This window comes from Mus musculus, chromosome 5, assembly GCF_000001635.26.
Source record: "Mus musculus strain C57BL/6J chromosome 5, GRCm38.p6 C57BL/6J".
NCBI lineage: Eukaryota > Metazoa > Chordata > Mammalia > Rodentia > Muridae > Mus > Mus musculus.
The window spans coordinates 140,445,451-140,469,971 of record NC_000071.6 but is presented as its reverse complement, the minus strand read 5'-3'; the positions used below and the strand labels follow the sequence as shown (position 1 = coordinate 140,469,971).

General features: G+C 48.8%; 1 protein-coding gene across 4 annotated transcripts in view; it reads right to left on the bottom strand.

The window, feature by feature from the left end:
• The window catches only part of Gm4869 (predicted gene 4869), a 50,806-nt gene extending 26,285 nt beyond the window's left edge, over positions 1-24,521 (bottom strand). The window contains exons 1-9 of one of the 4 annotated variants that reach the window (NM_001378679.1): positions 24,241-24,521; positions 23,469-23,549; positions 12,958-13,068; positions 9,023-9,110; positions 7,659-7,795; positions 6,238-6,363; positions 3,131-3,325; positions 819-971; positions 201-323 (exon numbers count right to left, since the gene is read on the bottom strand). In NM_001378679.1, the coding sequence (NP_001365608.1) occupies positions 201-323; positions 819-971; positions 3,131-3,325; positions 6,238-6,363; positions 7,659-7,795; positions 9,023-9,110; positions 12,958-13,068; positions 23,469-23,549; positions 24,241-24,327 (1,101 nt within the window). In that variant the 5' untranslated portion in view covers positions 24,328-24,521. Of the gene's footprint in view, positions 1-200; positions 324-818; positions 972-1,320; positions 1,647-3,130; positions 3,326-5,381; positions 5,477-6,237; positions 6,364-7,658; positions 7,796-9,022; positions 9,111-12,957; positions 13,072-23,468; positions 23,550-24,240 lie in introns of those variants that run through there. The other 3 variants (XM_017321241.1, XM_017321242.1, XM_017321243.1) reach the window with 3 other exon arrangements.

The following is a 24,521-nucleotide window of genomic DNA, read 5'->3' as shown; positions in this document are numbered from 1 at the left end:
CTGCCTACACCATGAGGCCCAGCTCAGCCTGTCCTTCTGAGGTGGGGTCTCTCAATGGCTCAGGTGGCTGACCAGCCGGCCTCAGGGATCTGTCTGTGTCCTTCTATCCAGCGCAAGTGTCCCAGATGCACATCGCCACACCTGGCTTTTTTAACGGATGTGGGTCTGGGGAACACTCCGACCTCCTCCTGCTCACTTACCCTCGTCTTGATGTTCTTCGCCCTGTAGGCGTACAGCAGCGTGGTTCTGGACTCCTCAAAGCTGGTGCTGGCCGGGCTGATGTGGGCGATCATCACTGTGCGGCTGTTGCCTCCCAGGGCATCCTGCTCAGTGAGAGCCATGGAATTGTGTTGACGGGAGCCACGTGGCCCCAGCCCCTCCCCCAGCACCACCAGAGGTCCGGGAAGGGTAGATGATAGTAGGAACCAGAGTGGGGTTGGTACCTGAGAAGGGGACACTCAGGGTACAGTGCAATCTACTCCAGCCTCCTCCTTACTGTTGCTTTGATGAGATCAGATGGAGGGATATTTGCTTACTGCTTTTTCAGCAGCATTCAGTTCAGCATAAAGAAGAGTTCTCACAGGTCACAGCTACCCATGACAGGATTGGCATCCTTGGGAAGTAGCTAGCTCCCTGTTACTAGGGACATGAAGGTGAGGATGGACTGTACCCAGAAGGGTGACAGGGAGTCAGGCAGTGGCCACATACAGCTGCTACAAACTAATGCCTTCAGGGCCCTGAGGCTCTGTGCTGACAGTTAATTCCTCGGTGATATCGCCAGCTGTGGTAGCCCTTCCCAGTTCCAGCTGGGGTCCTACCTTCAGCAGGCGCGTGAGCTTGCTGTCCCGGAAGTTCACATATTGAGCGCGGCTTCCACCCTTCTCGCTGAGTGCGTTGATGCAGTTGCCCAGGGCCAGCAGTGAGCGGTTGATGTGCGCACCCTCCTTCATCCTCTTGCCCCGGTTCTGGGTCTGAGCAGGGAGAGGCCGGGCTGAGCAGAGCTGGAGCCCCTTCCCACCGATACCCTCCCTTCCCCACTCCCAGGGAGGAGACTGAAGTCCAGAGTGGCGGGGAATTGCCCTGCCCGCCCTGATACCCGAGGTCCTAAGTCCTAAGAACTGAAGGAAGCTGCCCCCCCCCACCCCCCACCCCCGACAGAACATCACTAGTAGAATATTAAGCGACCATCCTTGGGGGATATAGAGCTGAATGACATGGGAACGAGTAACTGAAATAAACAGATCACACTGCTTATAACAAAATGTAAGGGAGCGAGCGGGTTTTGCCTAGGAAGTACCCCGCCGCTACCCTGAGACTTACCATATATCTTACAGGTCCCCCTGATGGCTCTCTCAGAATCAACAGTCACTGCACCTGTTCCCCCCAATGCCACCCCAAGTATTTCCTCTAACTCACAGACTCTCAGGCAGTCACCTGCCTCCACACGTGACCAGGCTTGTTTGGTTGCTGCCCCATGGGATGGATGCAAGCTCTGGAAAGTCACACCTGTCACTGCAGGCCATGAGTCTAGACACCTGCAGGCAGCTGGCCACAGCGAGTGCTCAATGACAGGAGCTAAACAGGCTAGTGAAAATGTGTGCAGAAGCCAGCAAACACATCTGAGCCCAGCATCCATGTAGTGGCTCACAACCATCTGAAATTCTAGTTCCAGAGCATCAGACATCCTCTTCTGGCCTCCACAGCACCAGGCATGCAACTGGTGCAAGAACATAGATGCAGGTAAAACACCTATATACGGGCTGGAGAGATGGCTCAGCAGTTAAGGGCACTGACTACTCTGCTGAAGGTCCTGAGTTCAAATCCCAGCAACCACATGGTGGCTCACAACCATCTGTAATGGGGTCTGTGACTCTTCTGGTGTGTCTGAAGACAACATGTAATAAATAAATAAATAAATCTTAAAAACAAAAAACCTTATATACATAAAACAAAATAGAATGGTCTGACTGAACAGGCTCTGCTGGCTTTAGCAGTTTGTGCTCCAAGGGCAGGGCCAGGCCCAGACGGATAAGCAAATGAACAAGAGCAAATAACTGTGAGCACTAGCCAAACCAGAAGACAGACCACACGGCAGGGAGAACAGAGTTTAGAGCCAGACCTCCTGGGTTTAAAGTTCAGATTGGATCTAACATTGCTGGCTTACGATGTGGCTGAGGATGGCTTCGAACTTCTGATTCTCCCACCTCCACCTCCAGAGTGCTGGGACTATACATATATAGTACCATTCTTCTTCTATATAGTGATGAAGACAGAACCCAAGGCTTCATGTGTGCTAGGTAAATGCTTTACCAACTAAGCTATATTCCCTAGCTCCTCCTTTTGTTTCCAAATGGAGTCTTGCCAGCCTGAACTTCATGGCCCTCCTGCGTTTCAAGTGCTGGGATGACAGGTGCTCACCACTACACCAGGCTCCAAGTCTGTATTGTAAAGCAGACACAGTACCAAGCTTGAACTGGCCATGGACAGCTATGGGCTATGGAGACTACCCATTTCACTGCCTGGTGTGTATGCTAGCGGGGCAGGGCAATGTCCTTTACTTGTAACACTGGGTCTGACAAGGTCTAAATCAACTCCTTCCATAGTTCAACCCTGAGCCAGGTTCCTGGTCTGAAGGGCTACGTGGGCCACAGGGGGCATCCCAGGATCACAGCAACAAAAGCAAGGAAGTCACAAGTGGGACAGGGCCCTAGCAATGCAGCCTTTCTGCTATGGTCCCCAGGCACCCACCTACCTGCCCACAGTAAGACTCCTGCCACAGCCTCTGTAGACTCTGAAGGCACCAGCCTCCCTGGGCACTGCTATCTAATTACATATGCCATCTTAATATGTAGAACTATCTAAGGCCCAGGATGAGCCCAGGCAGCAAGCAGACACCTTCAGTAGGTACAGAATGATCCTCCTGCCACAAGGGGATGCCTCTGAAAGCGTTGGCTCCCTGCCCTCCTTACTATAAATGCTTGCAAGATTACCTCAGTCACCTTTTCTGGTTTTTGAAGCACAACTAAATAAGGCCAGATGAGGCCCCAGTCAGACTCAGGATAACTTTCACTTTCCAAGTGAAAGGTAGTAGTAACACCTGAAAATGGGTGCACTTCAGGGAGGCCAGTACCTGGGCTGCGCGCTCTGAGCCTGCCAGGTCCACCATGAAGAGCCTTCCGAGGCGCACCTCCTCTGCCAGGTCTCCGCCTCGGCTTCTCTGGTGCACAGTGACCTGCAGCACTGCGTGGGAGCGGGATGAGGTCTTGTTGGTAGCTGTGGGCTCCTGCGTGCGCTGCCGGTTGCCTTTGGTGAGCAGCTGCATGATCTGAGGACAGAGCGAGAGGAAGGCAAGTCACAGACCAGAGTGGCCACACATCCATTCTGGAAAGATCCAAGGAAAAGGAGAGGGGAAGCTCTGGGACACAGACTCAGAGCAGCAACTTCCAATTTCTGGTTTGGGACAGAAAGTAATTAGTTAATCAACTAGTGGAACTGAAGATTCTTGATGTGTAACCCATCTGCCCTTCCCTACCTTGACAGACATTACTAACAAATTACCTATCTCTCTTTTCCTTTCCTTTCCTTTCCTTTCCTTTCCTTTCCTTTCCTTTCCTTTCCTTTCCTTTCCTTTCCTTTCCTTTCCTTTCCTTTCCTTTCCTTTTTTCTTTCTGTTTGTTTGTTTGTTTGTTTGTTTGTTTGTTTGTTTGTTTTTCGAGACAGGGTTTCTCTGTGTAGCCCTGGCAGTCCTGGAAATGCCCACCTTTCTACATGGGTGCTGGGGGTTCCAACCAAGACTCTCTGACAGTCTCCCTAGCCCTCGTTTTTTTTTTTTTTTTTTTTTAGAAAGGGTCTAGCTATGTAGCCCAGGCTGGCTTGCCTTGCCTTGGCCAGCCAGTGACAGAATTACAGGCATGAGCCACCACACCCGGAAGGGAAGGTCTTTTTTTTTTTGTTTTTTTGAGACAGGGTTTCTCTGTATAGCTCTGGCTGTCCTGGAACTCACTTTGTAGACCAGGCTGGCCTCAAACTCAGAAATCCACCTGTCTCTGCCTCCCAAGTGCTGGGATTAAAGGCGTGTGCCACCATGCCCGGCTCTTTCTTTCTTTCTTTTTTTTTTTTTTTTAAAGATTTATTTATTTTTATTATATGTAAGTACACTGTAGCTGTCTTCAAACACTCCAGAAGAGGGAGTCAGATCTCATTACGGATGGTTGTGAGCCACCATGTGGTTGCTGGGATTTGAACTTCAGACCTTTGGATGAGCAGTCGGGTGCTCTTACCAACTGAGCCATCTCACCAGCCCTCTTTCTTTCTTTTTTGAGATAAGGTTTGCTTGTGTAGTCCTGCATGTCCTGGAACTCGCTTTGTAGACCATGCTGCCCTTGAACTCACTAAGACTGGCCTGCCTCTGCCTCTTGAGTGCTAGGATTAAAGGCATGTGCCATACCAGCCCCTATCTCTTTTTAATGACAAAATCTTACATCATCCAGGCTAACGCAAACTCACTATGTAACCAAGGATAACCTTGAATTTCTGATCCTCCTGCCTACAACTCCCAAATGCTGGGATTTTAAATGTGTGCCACCATGCCCAGTTTATGCAGTACTGGGGTACTGGGGACTGGAACCTATGGACTCATGCATGATAGGCAAGCACTCTACCAACTGAGCTACATTTGCCACCAGGCCAGCTCACCCCTTTCCCACAGAGCCTAGAGCAGCCCCTGATGCTTTCCAGGTCACAGCTCCAGGCAGCTGTAGGTGTGTTGGGGTTAGCAGTGGGCGTGAACTCCGCTGCCATGGGAACAGCCACAAATCTGCAGCAGCAAGGCTCTGTGGAGCACCTGCTGTGTAGAGACCCAGGCTGGGAAGCACAGTGTGTATGAGGCAGGAGACAGATGCTCACTGCCATTCAGACCATGACAATGCTTATCTGTCATCCTGACATTTGAGAGGCTGAGGCAGAGGGATTGCTCTAAGTATAAGCCCAGCCTGGACTACATAGTGAATGGCAGGCTGATGCAAGCTACAGTGTGAGATCTTGTCACAAAAACGAAATCCAGGGCTAGAGAAACGGCTCAGCCAGTAAAGGGCTTACTGCACAGCCTGAGTCCAGATGCCCAGAATCCAAGCGGACATAGAGGCACGCGTTTGTAATCCCAGTGCCGGGAACCGAGACAGCTCATAGCTATCTACAACTCCAGGTGCGGGAGAGCTGATATGCTCTCCTCCAGGCTCTGTAGGTCATGCACATGGTACATAGACATCCATGCAGGTAAAACACCCATACACACAAAATAAAAACAAATCTTTTTAAAGAAATTGTCCTCTGACACACACACTATAAATAATAAAAATTTTTAAAAAGAAAGTGATACACACCTTAAATTCCAGCATTCGAGAGGTACAGACAGGCATAGATCTGTAACTTTAAAACTAGCTTGGTCTATATATTGATTTTTAGACCAGCAAGGGCTACAAATGAGACCCTGTCTTTAAAGGGGAGAAAGCGCCAGGTGGTGGTAGCGCACACCTTTAATCCTAGCACTCAGGAGACAGAGGCAGGTGGATCTCTGAATTCTGCAGCCGCCTGATCTACAGAGTGAGCTTCTGGACAGAGAAACCCTGTCTCAAAACAAAACCATGTGATGGTGAACTCCTTTGGGCGGCAGAGGTCGTGAATTCAAGGCCAACCTGTTCTAATAGCAAATTCCAAGCCAGCTAGGACTACATAAAGAGATGCTATCTCAAAAAAAAAGAAAGATAAGGACAGGGTGTGGGAAGGGGAGAGGAGAGGAGAGGAGAGGAGAGGAGAGGAGAGGAGAGGAGAGGAGAGGAGAGGAGAGGAGAGGAGAGGAGAGGAGAGGAGAGGAGAGGAGAGGAGAGGAGAGGAGACAGGGCAGGGACGTGTGCTGCCTACCCTTGAGAGGAGCAATCATCAGGTTGGCCAGTGGATGTGAAGCCTAGCCAGCTCCGGGTGGGGGTGGGGGGCTATGGCTCACTGAGTGGACTGTGCTGAGAAGGGCCCGAGTTTGTCCCTGGAGGCTAAGGGCAGCATGTGGAATCGATAGGTGATGTCTGCCTGGATCACTGGCAAGGAGGCAGAGCTGACTGCCGAGACTCAAGATCCTAGATCAAGTCCAGATGCTGGCAAACAGGTCAGCTTGGACCTACCTGCAGCTCTCTGTTCCACAAACTTGAACAAGAATGGTTTTGTGGGCTTCGCTGGGCCTCTCACCTCTTGAGCATTTGAGGTGGATACTTCCGTGATGCCTGCGATCTGGATGCTGCCTCTAGAATCTTCTCTCAGCTCCAGAAACCCAGAGGATGGATTTAGGAGGTCACGGATCACTTCGTTATAGATCTGAGCAGAACAGAAAGGTTGGGACAAAGTAACAAAGAATCACAAAGAAAGGACCACAGAGATGGCTCAGAGGTTAAGAGCACTGGCTACTCTTGCAAAAGACCCCACATAGTGGATTATAACAATCTGTAACTCTATTCCAGAGGCTCCATCACCCTCTTCTGGCCTCTGTGGCTGCCTACCAGTCATGCATACGGTTCACAGACACAAGTGCAGGGCAAAACATAATGACAGAAAATTAAATTCAAGGTCCATGACTCATGCGGCTTGCTAGTTAGGAGGGCTTTTTGGGCCAAGGGCAAAGAACAAAGGCTGTTGCTGTTAAGTCATTCTAGGAACTGGCTAGCCATAAAGATAGAGGCATACAGAGACATCTGGACTATCTCAGCAGGGTGTCCAGACTATCTCAGCCAAGTTAAGCACCTGCCCCTCAGAATTGCTGCTACCTCACTCTGCATGTACAATTTGCTGATGTTTAAACTGTCCAATTGTGTGTAACCACGCCAATCCTTCCCCTGCCCCCAACTTTTTTATATATTAACCCCTAGCTTCTGAGCCTCATGGTCAACTCCTCTGTCTCCTGCATGAGATACATGTCAGCCAGGAGCTCCGTCATTAAACTACCGCATGTGTTTACATCAAGACAGTCTCTCGTGATTCCTTGGGTGTGCGCACCATCTCAAGACTTGTGAGTGGGGGTCTCCCCACTGAGGTCTTTCAATACCTATATGCATAAAATAAAATTTTTTCTTTCTTTTTTTTTTTTTGAGACATGGTTTCTCTGTGTAGCCCTATCTGTCTTGGAACTCACCCAGTAGACCAGGATGGACTCAAACTCAAAGATCCTCCTGCCTCTGCCTCCTGAGTGCTATAAAAGCTTCTATGTAAAAGCACTATGCCTGGCTTAAATAATTTTTAAATGATTTTATTAGTATTGGTGCTTTGCCTGCATCTCTGTGTGTGTGTGTGTGTGTGTGTGTGTGTATGTGTGTGTGCGTGCATCACTTGCACGTAGTGCCTTCATAGGCCAGAAGAGGGCGTCAAATCCCCTAGAACTGGAGTTACAGTTGTGAGCTGCCATGTGGGTGCTGGGAATTGAACCTAGGTCCTCCGGAAAAGCAGCCAAAGCTCCTAACTGCTGAGCCATCTCTCCATTCCTCTAAAATATAGTTGAAAGAACCAATTAGAAGCCTCAGCTGCTGGAGAACTCACACCCTGAGAATAAGTTCTACACAGGTAATAGGTGTTGTACCCATTCTGCAGTTGATGCAACTGAGGCAGGAGAGCTGGCTCACCTCCAGGTAAGACATAGACACACTATACTCCATGTTGTCCTGGGTCTCCTCGATGGCCTGGAAGAGGTCGGTGAGGGTCTGCAGGTAGATGCCAGGCTCCGCATCCACGCCCAGCATGGTGTGAGTCTTCCCAGCACCTGTGGAGGGCAGGGCGCAAGTGTGCAGTGCAAGAAGAGGCATGACACACTGCAGGGTTTGGGGGTACTCTCTATAAGGGCATTTCATAGGTCCCATCCCCATTTGCCCCCAAGAAGGAGAACAGGGGCTCATCCTTTCCCTTAAGCCCATCACATCACTGACGGGTGACTGAATGAAGCAGCCCTGTCCCCGCACACAGACAGGGCTCCAGTCCCCACACAAGGAGAAGAGAACTGGCTTCACTCTGTAGACCCAGGATGAGGCAAGCAATTATTTCTCAGCTAGATCCCTGCCCCCCACTTTCCTTTTTTATTCTTACTTATTTTGAGACAAAGTCTTGTTATATAGCCAAGGCTGGCCTGGAACTTGTAAGTTTCCTGCCTTAGTTTCTCAAAGAACTGGGGTGACAGACAAGGCTGCACCACGCCACCTGTTTGCCACCACTGACTGAGTTTTATTCAGAGCCTCTGAGAAGGAATCTGTGCTCCCCACCCCCCGAGCAGGAAACACAGGGGTTGAATCACCCCTGATGGCTTTGTGGTCTGGGGCAGCTGTCTCATTCCCAGGACTCTTTTCTGTGGCTGGGGAATCACTCTCACATTTCAGGGCTCTGTGGATGACAAAGCCCAGTGAATAGGTCCCTGGTGTCTCTAAGGAGGCTGGGGGTGTAGCTCAGTGCTAGAGTGCACGAGGCCCTGGGTTTGATCCCCAATGCTACCAAAAATATATAAATATAGGGCTAGAGAGATGGTTCAGCAGTTAAGAGCACCAGCTGCTTTTCCAGAGGTCCTGAGTTCAATTCCCAGCAACCACATGGTGGCTCACAACCATCAGTAATGGGATCTGATGCCCTCTTCTGGTGTCTGAAGAAAGCAATGATGTACTCATATAAATAAGATAAATAAATCTTTAATGTGTGTGTGTGTGTGTGTGTGTGTGTGTGGTGGGGGGTTGCAAATGAGTTGGTAGCATGCTCACCTAGCATACACAGATCCCTGGGTTCCATCTCTAGCTCAGCATAAACCAGGCATAGCGGCACACACTTATAATAACCCTGGCACTTGGGAAGTGGAAGCAGAAGGGCCAGGAGTTCAAGGTCATCCTTGACTACATAGTGAGTTTAAGGCCAGCCTGGGGTACCTGCGACCTTATCTCTAAAAGTGGGGCAGGGGGTCTCTGCTGGCACCTTGCACATACCCTCCTGGGGACAATGCCCAACCCAGTACCTGAGGGGCCATAGGCAAAAATGGTCGTGTTGTATCCAGAGATGACGCCTTCCACTAAATGCTGGATGGTGGCACAGTATACAGTTTCCTGCAGACAGACAGGATGACAGACAGTTAGAGGACAGTCCAGCCCTAGTTAGAGGACCTATTGCTTAGAAATGACAGCACCCAGGAGACAGAGGCAGTTGGAGCTCTGTGAGTCCAAGGTCAGCTTGGTTTATATAGTGAGTTCCTGGTCAGCCAGAGCTACATTAGAGGAACCCTTTCTTGAAAAAAACAAAAAGAACCAGCAAAAATAGAGAAGACAGGGAACAGCCCTTGGGAGGCAGAGGCAGGTGGATCTCTATAAGTTTGTGGCCAGCCTGGTCTACACAGCCAGTTCCAGGACAGCAAGGGCTATAAAGTGAGAGTACATATCATAATTAAGCAAACAAGCATTTGGACGGAGGCCTGACACATGCTAGGACCTAGCCATTCCTGAGGCATCTGCAGGAACTGAGAGATTGAGGATGGGCTTAGAATCCCACAACATCATCAGGACCCCTTTTCATGGTATGAAGCTGGGCAAGGAGCAGAGCCTTGTAAAAGAATGGCAGCAATGTCCAGCAAGGGATATGCACATGAAAGCCCAAGGAGAGACACTCGGCGCTGGTGAGTCAGGCACAGGCTCATCTGTCTGGACCACCAGCACCCCCTGAGTGTCCACTCTGGTGCAGCCCGGACCACAAATGGCTTCCTCAAGCTGGGCTGAAAGCCACCAAACCCAACCTGTCTTTTCACTGTGGCTACATAAAGGCACAGGATAGTCTGAATTTGGGCTCTTCTGTATGATGTGTGACCTCAGACAAATGCCTCACATGTAGAACAAGGAAGTGTGTGTGTGTAAACAGGGTTCCATGTAGTCCAGGCTAGCCAAACTTGCAATGTAGCTAAGGATGACTTTAAACTCCTTATCCTCTTGCCTCTACCTCTTTTTTTTTTTTTTTTTTTTTTGGAGACAGGGTTTCTCTGTGTAGCCCTGGCTGTCCTGGAACTCACTCTGTAGACCAGGCTGGCCTCGAACTCAGAAATCTACCTGCCTCTGCCTCCCGAGTGCTGGGATTAAAGGCGTGCGCCACCACGCCCGGCTGCCTCTACCTCTTGATGGCTGGCTGTCACAGGTACGTGTCTTCACACCCAGCTAGGGGGAGGAAATATTTCTGAGCATTCTATAAGGATGCCATGAAGCTTGGGAGGGACATTGGAGCTCTGAGTGTGGCAGTCGGCATGAAGTAGCTCGCTGATGGCTGTCAGTAACCAGGTCCCTCTGTGGAATGCCGTCACGACCTCTGCTCAAGGTATCTGGGAAGCCACTCTGCTTTACAGTGATGGCTTAGTCCTGAACTGAGGGCGATTGCGGCACTGCCAAATGTGGCCAGATGGGCCTGGTAGCATAGGCCTTTAATCCCAGCACTTGGGAGGCAGGCAGATCTCTGTGAGTTCAAGACCAGCTGGGTCTACATATAAAGTTCCAGGGCAGCTAAGAATACATAGTCAGACCCTGTCTACAAAAATATAAATAAATAAATAAATAAATAAATAAATAAATAAATAGCCAGCATCCATCCCCAGCAGGCCATTCTGGGTTAAGCAGCCTCATTGAGATGCTGTCCCCATCCCATTGTCTCCTGTGGCAGACATAGGACGCAGCCTAGCATAAGTACAGCTTCCGGAGGATGACCCTGGACACTTAGCTACTTAACTAAGGTGCTGGATGCACTCCCTACCCCTAACGCGAATCAGCCTCGGAGTCCTGTTTAAACAGCCAGCACAGAAGCATGGGGCTGTGCCCGCTGTTTGCCAGGTTTTGTTAGCCCAGGGGCTCCCATGGACCCTGCTGAAGCTCTGAGGATTGCATGCTGAATGAAGCCAGTGTCCTAGGGAGAAGGCCCAGCTGGCGGCTCCAGCAGAGCCTCAAGCCACTGTCAGAATCCAATGAGGACCAGGCAGGGACAAGGCGGCACAACCAGGGACATGCAGATCAACAGAATCTCCGATAACCACAGCCCCTCGAGTGTCTAATCTTAATATGAGTGCCCCTCACAGAGCCATGGACAGTGGCAGTGTAGCCACTTGGTACAGGAGTGGTGTCCTGCAGCAGCTGGAAGCTAGGAGATAGTTCACACATCTGGGGACAGGCCTCTTAGAAGCAAAAGGACTTCTAGGCAGGGTGGGTGGTGCACATCTGCAGTGGCACACCTGTAATCAGGCTGTGGGATGTGAAAGCCAAGAGAGGGGCCGGGCGTGGTGGCACACACCTTTAATCCCAGCACTTGGGAGGCAGAGGCAGGCAGATTTCTGAGTTTGAGGCTAGCCTGGTCTGCAAAGTGAGTTCCAGGACAGCCAGGGCTACACAGAGAAACCCTGTCTCGAAAAACCAAATAAATAAAATAAAAGTCAAGAGAGGGAAGTTTAAGACCATTCTAAGCTACAATGTGAGTTTGTGCCAACCTGGTCTACAGAGTGAATTCAAAGCTAGCCTGGGCTACATAATGAGACTCTGTTGGGGAGAGAAAGAGAAAGAGAGAGAGAGAGAGGAGAGAGAGAGAGAGAGAGAAGGAAGTGGGGAACAGGGTGGGTGGCTCAATGGTTAAGAGCACTGGTTGCTCTTACAGAGGATCTGAGTTCAATACTCAGCACCTATCTGGTGACTCACAACTGTCTGTAACTCCACTTCCAGAGAAGCTGATACCGTCTTTTAGCCTCTGTAAGTACCAGGGCATATACACAGTACATATGTATACATGCAAGCAAACATTTATGCACATAAGAAATTTTTTTAATTAAAAAAAATATTAAAAAAAAAAAAAAAGGCAGGTGCATCTCTGAGTTTGAGGCCAGCCTGGTCTACAGAGTGAGTTCTTAGCTACACAGAGAAGGCCTGTCTCAAAAAAAAAAAAAAAATAAATAAATAAAGCACTTGGAAAAATATTGTGGCATGTTGGCGCATGTCTTTAATGCCAGCACTTGGGATGCAGAGACAGGTGGATCTCTGAGTTTGAGACCAGCTTGGTCTACCAAGCAAGTTCCCAGACAGCCAGGGCTACACAGAGAAATCTTGTCTTGAAAAACCTAAACAAACAAACGAATGAATGAATGAATGAATGAATGCATGCATGCATACATACATACGTACATAATTTTTTAAATCTTAAAAAAACAAAGACGTGAGAACTCTGATGTTGAGCACAGGGCAGCTGGCCTTCCTCTCACAGACGGACAGGGATGCAAGGCATCCCACCTTGAACTTGGGTCCAAAATCTCCCCCAGATGCTGCTAGCCTGTGGCTGTGACATTGGATTTCTGGGTCCTTTCTTCAAATCCTGCCTTCATTGCTACCCCTGATGAGCCCCAGCTCCCCTCTGTGAGGTTGGTTAGGTTGTGTGTGGTTACCACCTCTGTCCTTCCAGACGGTGGCAGTGACATACACGATGCATGAGAAAGAAGAGACCATGGCCTTGCTGGGTGAGCTCCTTGTCACTCCCTGTCTGTGAGATGCACATGCTATGGACTCCTCTCGCTAGACCCCTGCCCATCTTCATGACAGGTCCCAGCCTCTATGTACTGCCTCTATGTCCCTCCTTGGAGAGGGCCCTGCTGGCCATCCGTGTTGCAATGAGCAGTACACCCGTGCTCAGTTTCCCCTGACCAACATCAGTGTGTCCCTACAGCATGTGCAGGGAAGGAACAGATGAACAAACTTAGGAGAAGCCCCCAGAGCAGGCAGCAGGACCCCTGTGTCCACAGGCAGACCACATTCGCTTGGTCCCTGGGATGGTTTTTCTCCCCACGACCTCCTTTGTTCTCAGGGAAGCCTGAGGAAGACAGAGATGAGACATCCCAGCGCCTGGACGCAGGGCACTCCTGGGATTAGAGGCAGGGGGCGTGGTATGCACCTGAGATGCATGCTGGTCGAACACGGTGTCAAATATAAAGGTCCGCTCCCGAGACCGATGTGCTCGCAGAGTGTCCTCCGGGTCTTCGCCTGGGTCCATGAGCACAACCACCTGGACACAGTAAGACAGAGGGGTGAGGGGAGGGCCAGTCAGACCCTGGTAAGCATCCCAGACCTGTGGCTTCACCCAGAAGCAAGGACCAGGGCCAGAAATGGCTGTAAGTCTGTACAGTCTTTTTTCTCCCTCTCTTCCCTTCTCTCCCTCTCTTCATGTGTGTTCGTATACAGAGGCTAAGGTTAGAATGTCTTTTTTTTTTTTTTCAGACAGGGTCTAACTCTGTAGCTCTGGCTAACCTGGAGCTCACTGTGTAGACCAGGCTGACCTCAAACTCAGAGATCTGCCTGCCTCTGCCTCCCGAGTGCCTGGTTTAAGATGTGCACTGCCTCTGCAGGCCTCCGGTTGTCTTTCTCATTTGCGTCTCCATTTTTTCGAGGCAGGGCTTCATTGAGCCTGCAGTTTGCCATTTCAGCTCGACTGGCTGGACTGTCAGCTCCTGGGGTCTTCCTGTCTCTGTTCTCTAGGTCTAGAGTTATAGGCTCACACGGCTGCATCTGGCCTTTGTGTGGGTTCTGGAGATCCGACCTCAGGTCCTTGTGCCTCCTTAGTGAGTACCTTACCCTGTCTCACTCACTCACTGGGGGACAGTGTCACCTGACGTCACTCACCCAAGGCATGACCATACAACCCCGCCTCAGCCAGTGGGCTCCATAGTCACATAAATGGCCCCAGACAACCCCAAGGCAAGGGAAAGCAGCCTGCCATGCTTCAACAACCCTACCCTACACACCACACCTCCGCCCACCCACTCTGGCCCCATACTGATGGGCCGTCTTATAGACTAATGCCTTAGAGAAGGCAGGAGGCTGTGGAAACTGTAGAGTGCTGGACAGGCCACTTTACTACTGCGTTCACCTCACAGGACAGGGAAGGTAAAGCGTCTATCCCAAAACCTCCACCCACATGCTCCATTCTCTGAGAGCCTGGCAGTCCCCAGAGCCCCTCAGTCCCTATAAACATTATTATCAGGCAAGCCAGTTAAGATCCTTAGGGGCAAAGGGATTAAAGGAGTCTGCCCCAGGGACAACAGGGAGCAGGGAAATGGGTAGAGGCCAACTGTAACCTGACTGATAGCAACATGAGGCTCAGCATCAGAGAGGAACTGAGAAGTGGGGAGCGAGCTGGGTGGTTCTGGGGTCCTGTCACATGACCACTATTTGCCCCTCCTGTGTTCTTAGCTTTGGAAACTGCAGTTCTGGGAGGCCAGGCTCTGCCAGGGCTTCTCCTGGCTTCTGGCCAGTACTTGCTCTGTGACATAAGCTGAATCTCTTTGCTTTCTTTCCTCCTGGGGGATGCCTGTGTCACAGCGGCCAGGACAGGCCTGCAGGAGGACTTAGATGGGTCTCCAGCTGGGACCCTCTGAACAACAGGGCCTGAGAGGGGACTTTAGAGTTGTGAGTCACTGATGTTCAAGGGTAAGGGTGTGCATGCCATGGTGTGGACAACTTTTGGGAGTTGGGGCCCTCCTGCACTCCCATGGGAGCTTGAGATCTCAAGTTAGATCATCAGGCTGACCCAAAAGCACCTCTCCTTACAGCCTCTCTGAGGCTATCTTGTTGGCCTCAGCAAAATATTTTGTTGTTATAATGAACATTAGTGAACATTACACACAGAGAGAATATTTATATATATAAATACATATATATACAATATATAATATAAATATATGCTGCATATTATATATTGCATATGTATAATATAAATATATGCTGCATGTTATATATTACATGTGTATAATATAAATATATGCTGCATGTTATATATTACATATGTATAATATAAATATATGCTGCATGTTATATATTACATATATAATATAAATATATACTGCATATTATATATTACATATGTATAGTATAAATATATACTGCATATTATATATTATATATGTTTAGTATAAATATATGCTGCATATTATATATTACATATGTGTAGTATAAATATATACTGCATATTATATATTGCATATGTATAGTAGCTGAGGTCAATGGGTCAATGGAATGGCTCAGCAGGTGAAGGAGCTTACCATGCAAGTTTGCAGGCCTGAGTGTCATTCCCAGGACCCATGGGTGGTTGTGTGAGTGAAATGTCCTGCATAGGCTCAGATATTTGAATAGGATTAGGAGGTGTGGCCTTGCTGGAGGAAGTATGTCCTGGAGGGCTGGCTTGGAAGTTTCAAAGCCATGCACCAGTGCCAATGTATTCTCTCTGCTTCCTGTTTGCAGTTTAAGATATGAGCTCTCAGCTTCCAGCTCCATTGTCATAACTCCACTCTGTCACATGCACTCTGTCCTGGCTAGTTTTATGTCAACTTGACTCAAGCTAAAGTCATCTGAGAGGAGGGAATCTCAATTGGAAAAAAAAAAAATGTCTCCATAAGATCAGGCTGTAAGCAAGCTAGTAGGACATTTTTTTAACTAGTGATCGAGTGAGGAGGGCCCAGCCTGTTGTGGGCAGTGCCAGCCCCTGGGTTAGTGATCCTGGGGGATGTAAGAAAGCAGGCTGAGCAAAACAGTAAGCAGCACCCTCCATAGCCTCTGCATCAGCTCCTGCCTCCAATTTGAGTTCCTGTACCGACTTCCTTTAGTGATGAACAATGCTGTGGAAGTGTAAGCAAAATAAGCCCTTTCCTCCCCAACTCGCTTTTGACCATGTTTTATCACAGCAATCGTAACCCTGACCCAGACAGACTCTTATCTCTTTAGAATCATAAGCCCAAGTAAACTTTTCAAGTTGCCTTGGTCATGGTAGCAGCAGACAAGTAACTGATGCTACTTGTAAAGATATAAGGAGAGAACTGAGTCCACAGACTTGTCCACTTCTGTGCTGTGGCATGCAAACCTATATATCACACACACACACACACACACACACACACAAAACCACCCACCAATAATAATAATAATAATAATAATAATAATAATAATAATAATAATAATAATGTCTTTCTGCCATCTTGGCACCTGCGGAGGCCTGCTGGGAACAGAACTTCTAAAAGCAGCAAGTATGTTTAGAAGGCTGTGGTGCAAGATGAGTTTTGCTGGCTACAAGCAAGGTTCCCAGAACAAAAGAGAGCATACAGGTCTTAAAATTGTAGGTATTTGGGGCTGGAGCGATGGCTCAGCATTTAAGAGCACTGACTGCTCTTCCAGAGGTCCTGAGTTCAATTCCCAGCAACCACATGGAGGCTCACAACCATCTGTAATGGAATCCAATGCCTCTTCTGGTGTGTCTTAAGACAGCTACAGCGTACTCATATACATACAATAAATAAATATGTCTTTTGAAAAAATTGAAGATGTTTATGCCCAAGATGAAACTGTGTTCTAGTTAGGTAAGAGATGTGCTTATGTGTATATATCAAAAAACAATACGGTCATTCCTGGAGGCAAACCAAACAAAACCAGAGGGAACTGGGGTAAAGCAACTTGGGCCCATGGAAACAGCATCATGGTTCATGCCAAATTCTGAAGCAACCTGGATTTAAACTAATGGAAAGTAAATTCTAAAAAGTGGATTTGTAGCCGGACGTGGTGGACATGGTGGCACATGCCTTTAATCCCAGAACTCGGGAGGCAGAGGCAGGCAGATTTCTGAGTTCGAGGCTAGGTTGGTCTACAAAGTGAGTTCCAGGACAGCCAGGGCTATACAGAGAAACCCTGTCTTGAGAAACAAACAAACAAAACAAAACAAAAGACAAAAAGAAGAAGAAGTGGATTTGTATTCTTGTAAAAAAAATAAAATAACAATAATAAATAAGTACCCATTTTTAAAAACTTTATTTATTATATGAGTACCCTGCTGCATATACATCCACATGTCAGAAGAGGGCATCGGATCCCTTTATAGATGGTTGTGGGCCACCATGTGGTTGCTGGCAATTGAACACAGGACCTCTGGAAGAACAACCAGGGCTCATAACGGCTGAGTCATCTCTCCAGCCCAATAAGTAGCCTTTTCATTTACCAGTGTTTTTCAACCTGTGGGTCGCAACCGTCTGGGTTGAACGAACCTTTCATAGGGAATTTCGGTTGCCTAAGGCCATCAGAAGTATCATATATTTATGTTACTATTAACAGCAGTAGCAAAATTATAGTTATGAGGAAGCAACAAAAATAATTTTACAGCTGGAGGTCACCACATGGGGAACTGTATTAAAGGGTTGCAGCATTAGGAAGGCTGAGGACCACTCTTATATACCAATAACAAACACCTAAGGAAGAAATTACATGTGCTCCCGTTCACAACTGCTTCAGGGGGAAAAAAAAAACAGCTTTCAATAGACCTAACCAAGGAGTGAATGGTCTCTATAACAAGAACTTTAAAACCCTTGAGAGAAACTGAAGACTCTAGAAGATCGACCAATCTCCTATACTCTCAGACCACATCCATGAAGACTGAAAATGGCCCTCTTACAGAAAGCAGTCTACAGATCCAATGCAATCCCCATCAAAATGCTAACACTTCTTCACAGAAGAAACAATCTGAAAATTCACTTAGAAAAAAAAAAAAGACCTTTGATAGTCAAAGCCAACCTGAGTACAGAGAGTACTACTGGGGGATGGCCATGTACCACAGAGACATCATAAGCCCAATGGCTCTGCACTGGCACAAAGTTAGACACATACGTCATTCATTCAATTTTTGAGACAATGTTTCTCTGTGTAACCCTGCCTGTCCTGGAATTTTGTAGACCAGACTGGCCTTAAACTCAGAGATCTGCCTGCCTCTGCCTCCCAATAGTTGCTCTTGCAAAGGACCTGAATTTGGTCCCCATCACCCATGTTGGGTAGCTCAAGACCACTTGTGACTCCAGTTCCAGGGGATTCAATGCCATCTTCTGGCTTCTATGGGCAGCTGGCATGAATGTGGTGCACAGACATACATGCAGGCAAAACACTCATACCTGTTTTTTTAAAAAGTGTTCAACATCCTTAGCCATGGTAGAAATGCAAATTAAATCTACTTCAAGATGCCACCTCACGCCTGTCAAATGGCTACCATGAACCAACAGTAATGTTTATTCGCTGTTGGTGGGAACACACACCGGAAGGGGCGTTCTGGTAACCAGAGTGGAGGTTTCTCAAGAAGCTAAAACCAGGACTGGGGAGATGGCACAGCGGTCAAGAGCACTGGCTGCTCTTCCAGATGCCAGAATGTGTCGGGAGCAAGCGAAGTCCTGAGTGAATGTGTCTTGTTGACTTGGACACTGCCAGGTCAAGGACCCCAGCAAGTCCTTGGGAGTGGCAAAGGCTTCTGGGTGAGGCTCAGAGCGATTATAAAGCCTTCCTCTGGTCCAAATATAAATGCTGGCAGTGTGTGCAGCCAATGCCTAGCCTTCAAAGGCTGGCAGACAAACCTATCATAGGTTTCTCTGCCTGGATACTCATGGCCTGAAGACTTCTCCTACAGAGACTGCTCCTCCGGCTCCCTTCTTTATTGGTATGCAGTAACCCCACCTCCCTGCTCTGCCCCACAAAATGAGCACTCTGAGCTCTGAGGCCCGTAGGCTTCTGCATCCAAGAGCTCTTCTGTGTTTGTCTTTTTTCATCCCCCCAGTGTCCTAGTTGGTTGTTTTGTTTTGTTTTGTTTTGTTTCCAGAGACAGGGTTTCTCTGTGTAGCCCTAGCTGTCTTGGAACTCTGTAGATCAGGCTGGCCTGGAACTCACAGACCCGCCTGCCTCTGCTTCCTAGGTGGGATTAAAGACGTGCACCACCATTTTTTTAATGTACAGTGTGAGCCCATAGATAAGGACCTCAGGTGCCCTGCTTTGTCTGCCCTATTCCCTTGAGACAGGGTCTCTCCCTGTCTAACCCTGGGTTTACCAGCGGTCCCAGCAAACCTGTCCCTACCTACAGCACTTGGGTTACAGATGTGCCAGTACGGGTGCTGGGGGTTCCAACCAAGACTCTCTGACAGTCTCCCTAGCCCTTGTTTTGTTTGTTTGTTTGTTTGTTTGAGAAAGGGTCCAGCTATGTAGCCCAGGCTGGCTTGCCTTGCCTTGGCCAGCCAGTGACAGAATTACAGGCACGAGCTACCACACCCGGAAGGGAAGGTTTTTTTTTTTTTTTTTTTTTTTTTTTGGTTTTTTTTTGAGACAGGGTTTCTCTGTATAGCTCTGGCTGTCCTGGAACTCACATTGTAGACCAGGCTGGCCTCGAACTCAGAAATCCGCCTGCCTCTGCCTCCCGAGTGCTGGGATTAAAGGCGTGCGCCACCATTTTTTTTAAAGAGGTATATGATGGAAGGTTTGGGTGGGGAGGGGTGTTGTGTCCCAATTGACTCCAAGTGCTCCAGAGAGAAGGAGTCAGCGCTCAGGGGAGAGGGCAGAGTGAGGCACATATGTGAGTCGGGGGAACCCTGGCTTCCTGGCACCCCAGCTTCCTGGTACCCCTATCACCTCTTGGTTGGTTTGAGATTATTTCAGAATTAAAAGAATAGTAACTGGGCTTGGTGGGGCACACCTTGAATCCCAGCGCTTGGGAACAAGTGGATGTCTCTGAGTCTGAGGCCAGCCTGATCTGTATACAGTCAGCCTGAGGCAGAAGGGGAGGAAGATGGGAAGAAGGAAGAAGAGAATTGAACTTACCACAGCACAGATGAACCTGAAAAACACTGAGCCACACATAGACAATCACATATGAAATGCCCAGAAACCAGACTCAAAAGTGGGGTAGCAGCTGACAGGAGTGGGGGTGCCTTCCATGGGGAGAAAAAAAAACTCTGGATATATATGCTGATTGTATAGCTGTGAAAGGACTAAATACCCTTCAATTGTTTGCTTGAAAAGGAGGAGTTAGGGGAACATGACAGGAGTTTGAGAGAAGAAATGGGAAGGGGGAAGTGATGTAATTATATTTTAATTAAGGAAAAAAACAAACAGTGAGTTGGGCCAGTTATTGGTTGGCCATTCCCTCAGTCTCTGTTCCATGTACCCTGTCCCTGCAATTCTTATAGACAAGGAATAATTTTAGGTCAGAAGTTTTGTGGGTGGGTTGGTGTCCCTATCACTCTATTGGGGATCCTGCCTGGCTATAAAAGCTGGCCTCTTCAGGTTCCATATCCCGATACTGTGTCACAGTTAAGGACATCCCCACTGATTCTTCAGTGCTTCCCTTATACCTGGTCTCTGTCTCTTCCTGGAGATGCCCCCCCCCCCACTTCCCCACCTCCCCAGCCCCATCAGTTTCATATTTCCATCAACTCTCATGGCTATCCCATGGGCAAGCGCCAATCCCTGATACATTAATCATCTGTTATGCTTGCACACAGGAGACTAGCATGGCTGTTCTCTGAGAGGCTCCATCCAGCTGCTGACTCAGACAGATGCAGATACGCACAGCCAAACAGGGATGGAGCTTGGGGACTCTAATGGAAGAACAGGCGGAAGGATTGCGGCCCCTAAGGGGACAGGAACTCCACAGGAAGACCAACAGAGTCAACTAACCTGAACCCTTGGGGCTCTGAGTCAGAACCACCAACCAAACAACATACAAGTGCTGGACCTAGGCTTCTCTGCTCATATGTGGCAGATGTGCAGCTTGGTTTTCGTGTGGGTCCCAAGCAACTGTACTGGGGGCTGTCCCTAAAGCTTTTGCCTGTCCATGGGATATGTTCTTGTAGCTGGGCTGCCTTGTCTGGACTTAGTGGCAGAGGATGAGCCTAGCTTCACAGAGACTTGATGTGCCAGGGTGGGGGGGATATCCAAGGACGCCCCTACCTGCTCAGAAGAGAAGGGGGTGGGGGAAAGGATTGTGGGAGGGCAGTGAGTGGGATGTAAAGTGAGTAAGTAAATAATAATAATAAACCCACATACAGAAAAAGGTGAAATTTGAACCAGGAAGTGGTATACCTCTGTCATGGAAGCACTTAGGAGCTGAGGCCGGAGGAGTTCAAAACTAGCCTTGGTTACATGGGGAGTCACTGTCTCAAGAAGAAGAAGAAAAAAAAATTCTGTGGTGTGTTTTCACCTTAATATTTTGTGTGTGCATAGTTGGGTATGCACTCATGTGTGTCTGCACACATGCATAGAAAGACCAGAGGTTGGTATCTTCTCAGCTGTTCTCCATCTTTTTTTGTTGTTTGGTTTTTTGAGACAGGGCTTCCCTGTATAGCCCTGGCTGTCCTGGAACTCCCTCTGTAGATCCAGGCTGGCCTAGAAATCTGCCCGTCTCTGCCTCCTGAGTGCTTGGATTACTAAAGATCTCACCCAGGCACACCCAGTCCCTCCACCTTTTTTTTTTTTTCTTTTTTTTTTTTTTTTTTTTTTTTTTGGTTTTTTCGAGACAGGGTTTCTCTGTATAGCCCTGGCTGTCCTGGAACTCACTCTGTAGACCAGGCTGGCCTCGAACTCAGAAATCCGCCTGCCTCTGCCTCCCCGAGTGCTGGGATTAAAGGCGTGCGCCACCACGCCCAGCTTCACCTTTTTTTTTTAAAACATGCTTTCTCACTGATTCTTGGGCTCCTGGGAATTTGACTAGATTAGCTAACCATGGAACCTCAAGGATGCTCCTGTCCCCACTACCGGAGTGCTAAGATTGCCACCACACCCAGCTTTTCCCATGAGCTGGGCTTATAGTTCAGGTCTTCATTGCATGCACATCAAACATTAACCAAGCTGTCCCTAGAGCCCTTTGCCTGGACGTCTTAACACGGGCTGTCTTTTGAAGACTTTATGAGAGTCTTGCCTGCATGCATGCATGCATTTGCACCGCATGCATGTCTACTGCCTACAGAAGCTCTAAGAGGCTGTCCAGTCACCCGGTACTCAAGTTTACAGATGGCTGAGACACCACACGGGTGCTTCTCCGGAAGAGCAGCCGGAGCTCTTACTCCTGAGCTGTCTCTCCAGCTCCACACACTGTCTTCTCTACTGTGCTCAGTCACACATCCACACTTAGGAGGCACTGCCTTCCCGACGCAGCCCTCAGCCCTCAGCCCTCGTTTCCACCTGACTTGTGTCCTTATTGTTGTGCCTGAACCCTGGGCCCAGGTGTGCGCTGTTTAGCAGTCCATGACCTCAGTGCTGACTCACCCCATGGTAGGCAGCGCTGCCAATGTGCCCCTCCCCTGGGTGCCCTGAGCCCCACCGGGCAGCCTTTGGCAGGGATCTTTATCTATCCACCATTTGGGTTGTCAGTTCAAGTACAAACACTCTGCCTGAGCATTGTCTTATGAAGCAACTCAGTAACCTCCCTGGTGACCAACAGGGACACTGTGTGTGTCTCACAGAGCCTGGCTTGAGATTCTAAGTGACAGAATCTCACAAGACGACAAAAGCTTCTGAGGTGTGGGCAGCTGAGTATTAAGTCTTTCTTTGAAAGAGAGTCCTTGGCAATGGCAGCCAGCAATCACCTCGTTCCTGAAATCAGACCTGGCATGCTAACCCTGCCCACCAAGCCTCCTGCCACTGCCCCATGCCCTCACTTTGGCGTCCCAGCAGAGACCTTTGTTGGAGCTGACAGCTCCCAAAGAACTCCCTCTAATGCATTTTCTGTTAACAAAGAGAATTTGGGAGGCTGAAGCAGGAGGATTGCTGTAACTGCAAGACTAGTTAGCCTGGGATACATAGTAAAGTACTAGGTGAACCTGGGGGAGATACACACACACACACACACACACACACACACACACACACACATCTATCTATCTATCTATCTATCTATCTATCTATCTATCTATCTATATCTATCTAGGGAAATTCAAAAGAAAAACAGAAAAAAAAAGAGAAAAAGAGGGTGGGTAGGGGATTGGGGGGGTGGGTATGGGGGACCTTTGGGATAGCATTGAAAATGTAAATGAGGAAAATACCTAATAAAAAAAATAAATAAATTAAAAAAAGAAAGAAAAAAGAAAAAGAGAAGCAGAGTTAGTAAAGTGCTTGCCATTCAAGCTTGAGGACATGAGTTCGAACCCACCCAAAGGGCTGGGCATGGCGGCACACACTTGTAGTCCCACTGCTTGGGAAGCAGAAGCAAGAAAACCCTAACTGTCTATCCAGCCCAACCTCACCAGTGTGTCCCAGGTCCCAGGGAAAATCTATCAAATACTGAACAGGACTGGTGAGATGGCTCAGCAGTGGGTAAAATTATCTGCTGTCAAATCCAAGAAACACACAGACAAACACTCACATACTCACACACACACTCACATACTCTCTCTCTCTCACACACACACTCACATACATACACATACTTTCTCACACACACATACTTTCTCTCTCTCTCTCTCTCTCTCTCTCTCTCTCTCTCTCTCTCTCTCTCTCTCTCACACACACACACTGAAATGCTGTGTATGAAATGCACTTGTCAGCTCAGCTCTGCCCCAGAACAGAGCCCAGCCACCAGGTGCCTGTTAAGAGAGAAAGAATGTCTCTAGTGTCCTCTAGCCTCACCTGGTCCCCCACTTTGTGGGCGATGACAGTGGCTCCTTCCTCCAGTTCTGTACTGTTGAGTGGGCGGATCCGAAGCGCCACCTGTGGACAGGGCAGCACCAAGACCCTCAGCTAGACGCCCACATCCCATCTGCCTGTGCTCAGTGAGGCAGTGAGCACCTCCCCTCCATTCACCCCTAGACTCTACTTGCATGGAGCTGTTCATGCTTCCTAGAGAGGCTCTGAGGACCCAGTGGTGACATCACTCCCGTGGAATACAGGGACGAGGAACAACTTGCCCAAGGTCACTTAAGTGCCAGTGTTAGCTATAATCAGAAACGCAAGCTGCCCTCTCTGAGTATTCAGGAGAGGGAGCCTGCATTTTGCATGTCCCTCAGTTCTGCCAGCCTATGTGTATCCTCTTTGATGGTACCACAGAAGGCCACTTAGCTCTTTACCAGTCACAGGTGGCCAGCAAGCTCTATGTGAAGTTCACCCCAAGGCCAAATGAGCTGAGGGTTCAGGTAGCCTGAATGAAGCCTACCCCAGGGCTGGGGTTGTAGTTCAGACCCTGGGCTAACGACAGAGGTTCAGAAAGGGGCTACAGGTGTCTAGAGACCCACAGTGAGAAAGTATTTTAGTTTGACTGGATCCCAGGAGAGGAAAATGGAAACCAGAACTACAACACTGTTCCTTAAAGGCTAAGAAGACCTGATCTATGAGCATAGGGTCTGGGGTTTCTACCCAGGCATAGAGGATGGAGTTAGCAGAGGCCATGAGAGAAGGGACTCACCATGAGCTGCTGGTCCTTGGGTTCCATCTCCCTCAGGGTTGGGCTGCCCTGGGCAGGAGAGTGGTCTGTGGTCTGTTGGGAGGGCATCCTCCAAGTCAGAACTAGAGGGGCTCCAGCTAACCAAGCTGAATCCGGGAGGCAAGGAGATGCTCCCAGCTCAGCCCCGCCTTGTTCCCCAGGCTCGCTCTGATGACATCAGCTGGGTCCCCAGAGGTGGGGCTGGGCCAGCATTCAGCTCATCTACTAACCTGGTGTCACCCCTACCAGTCTCTGGCCAGGAC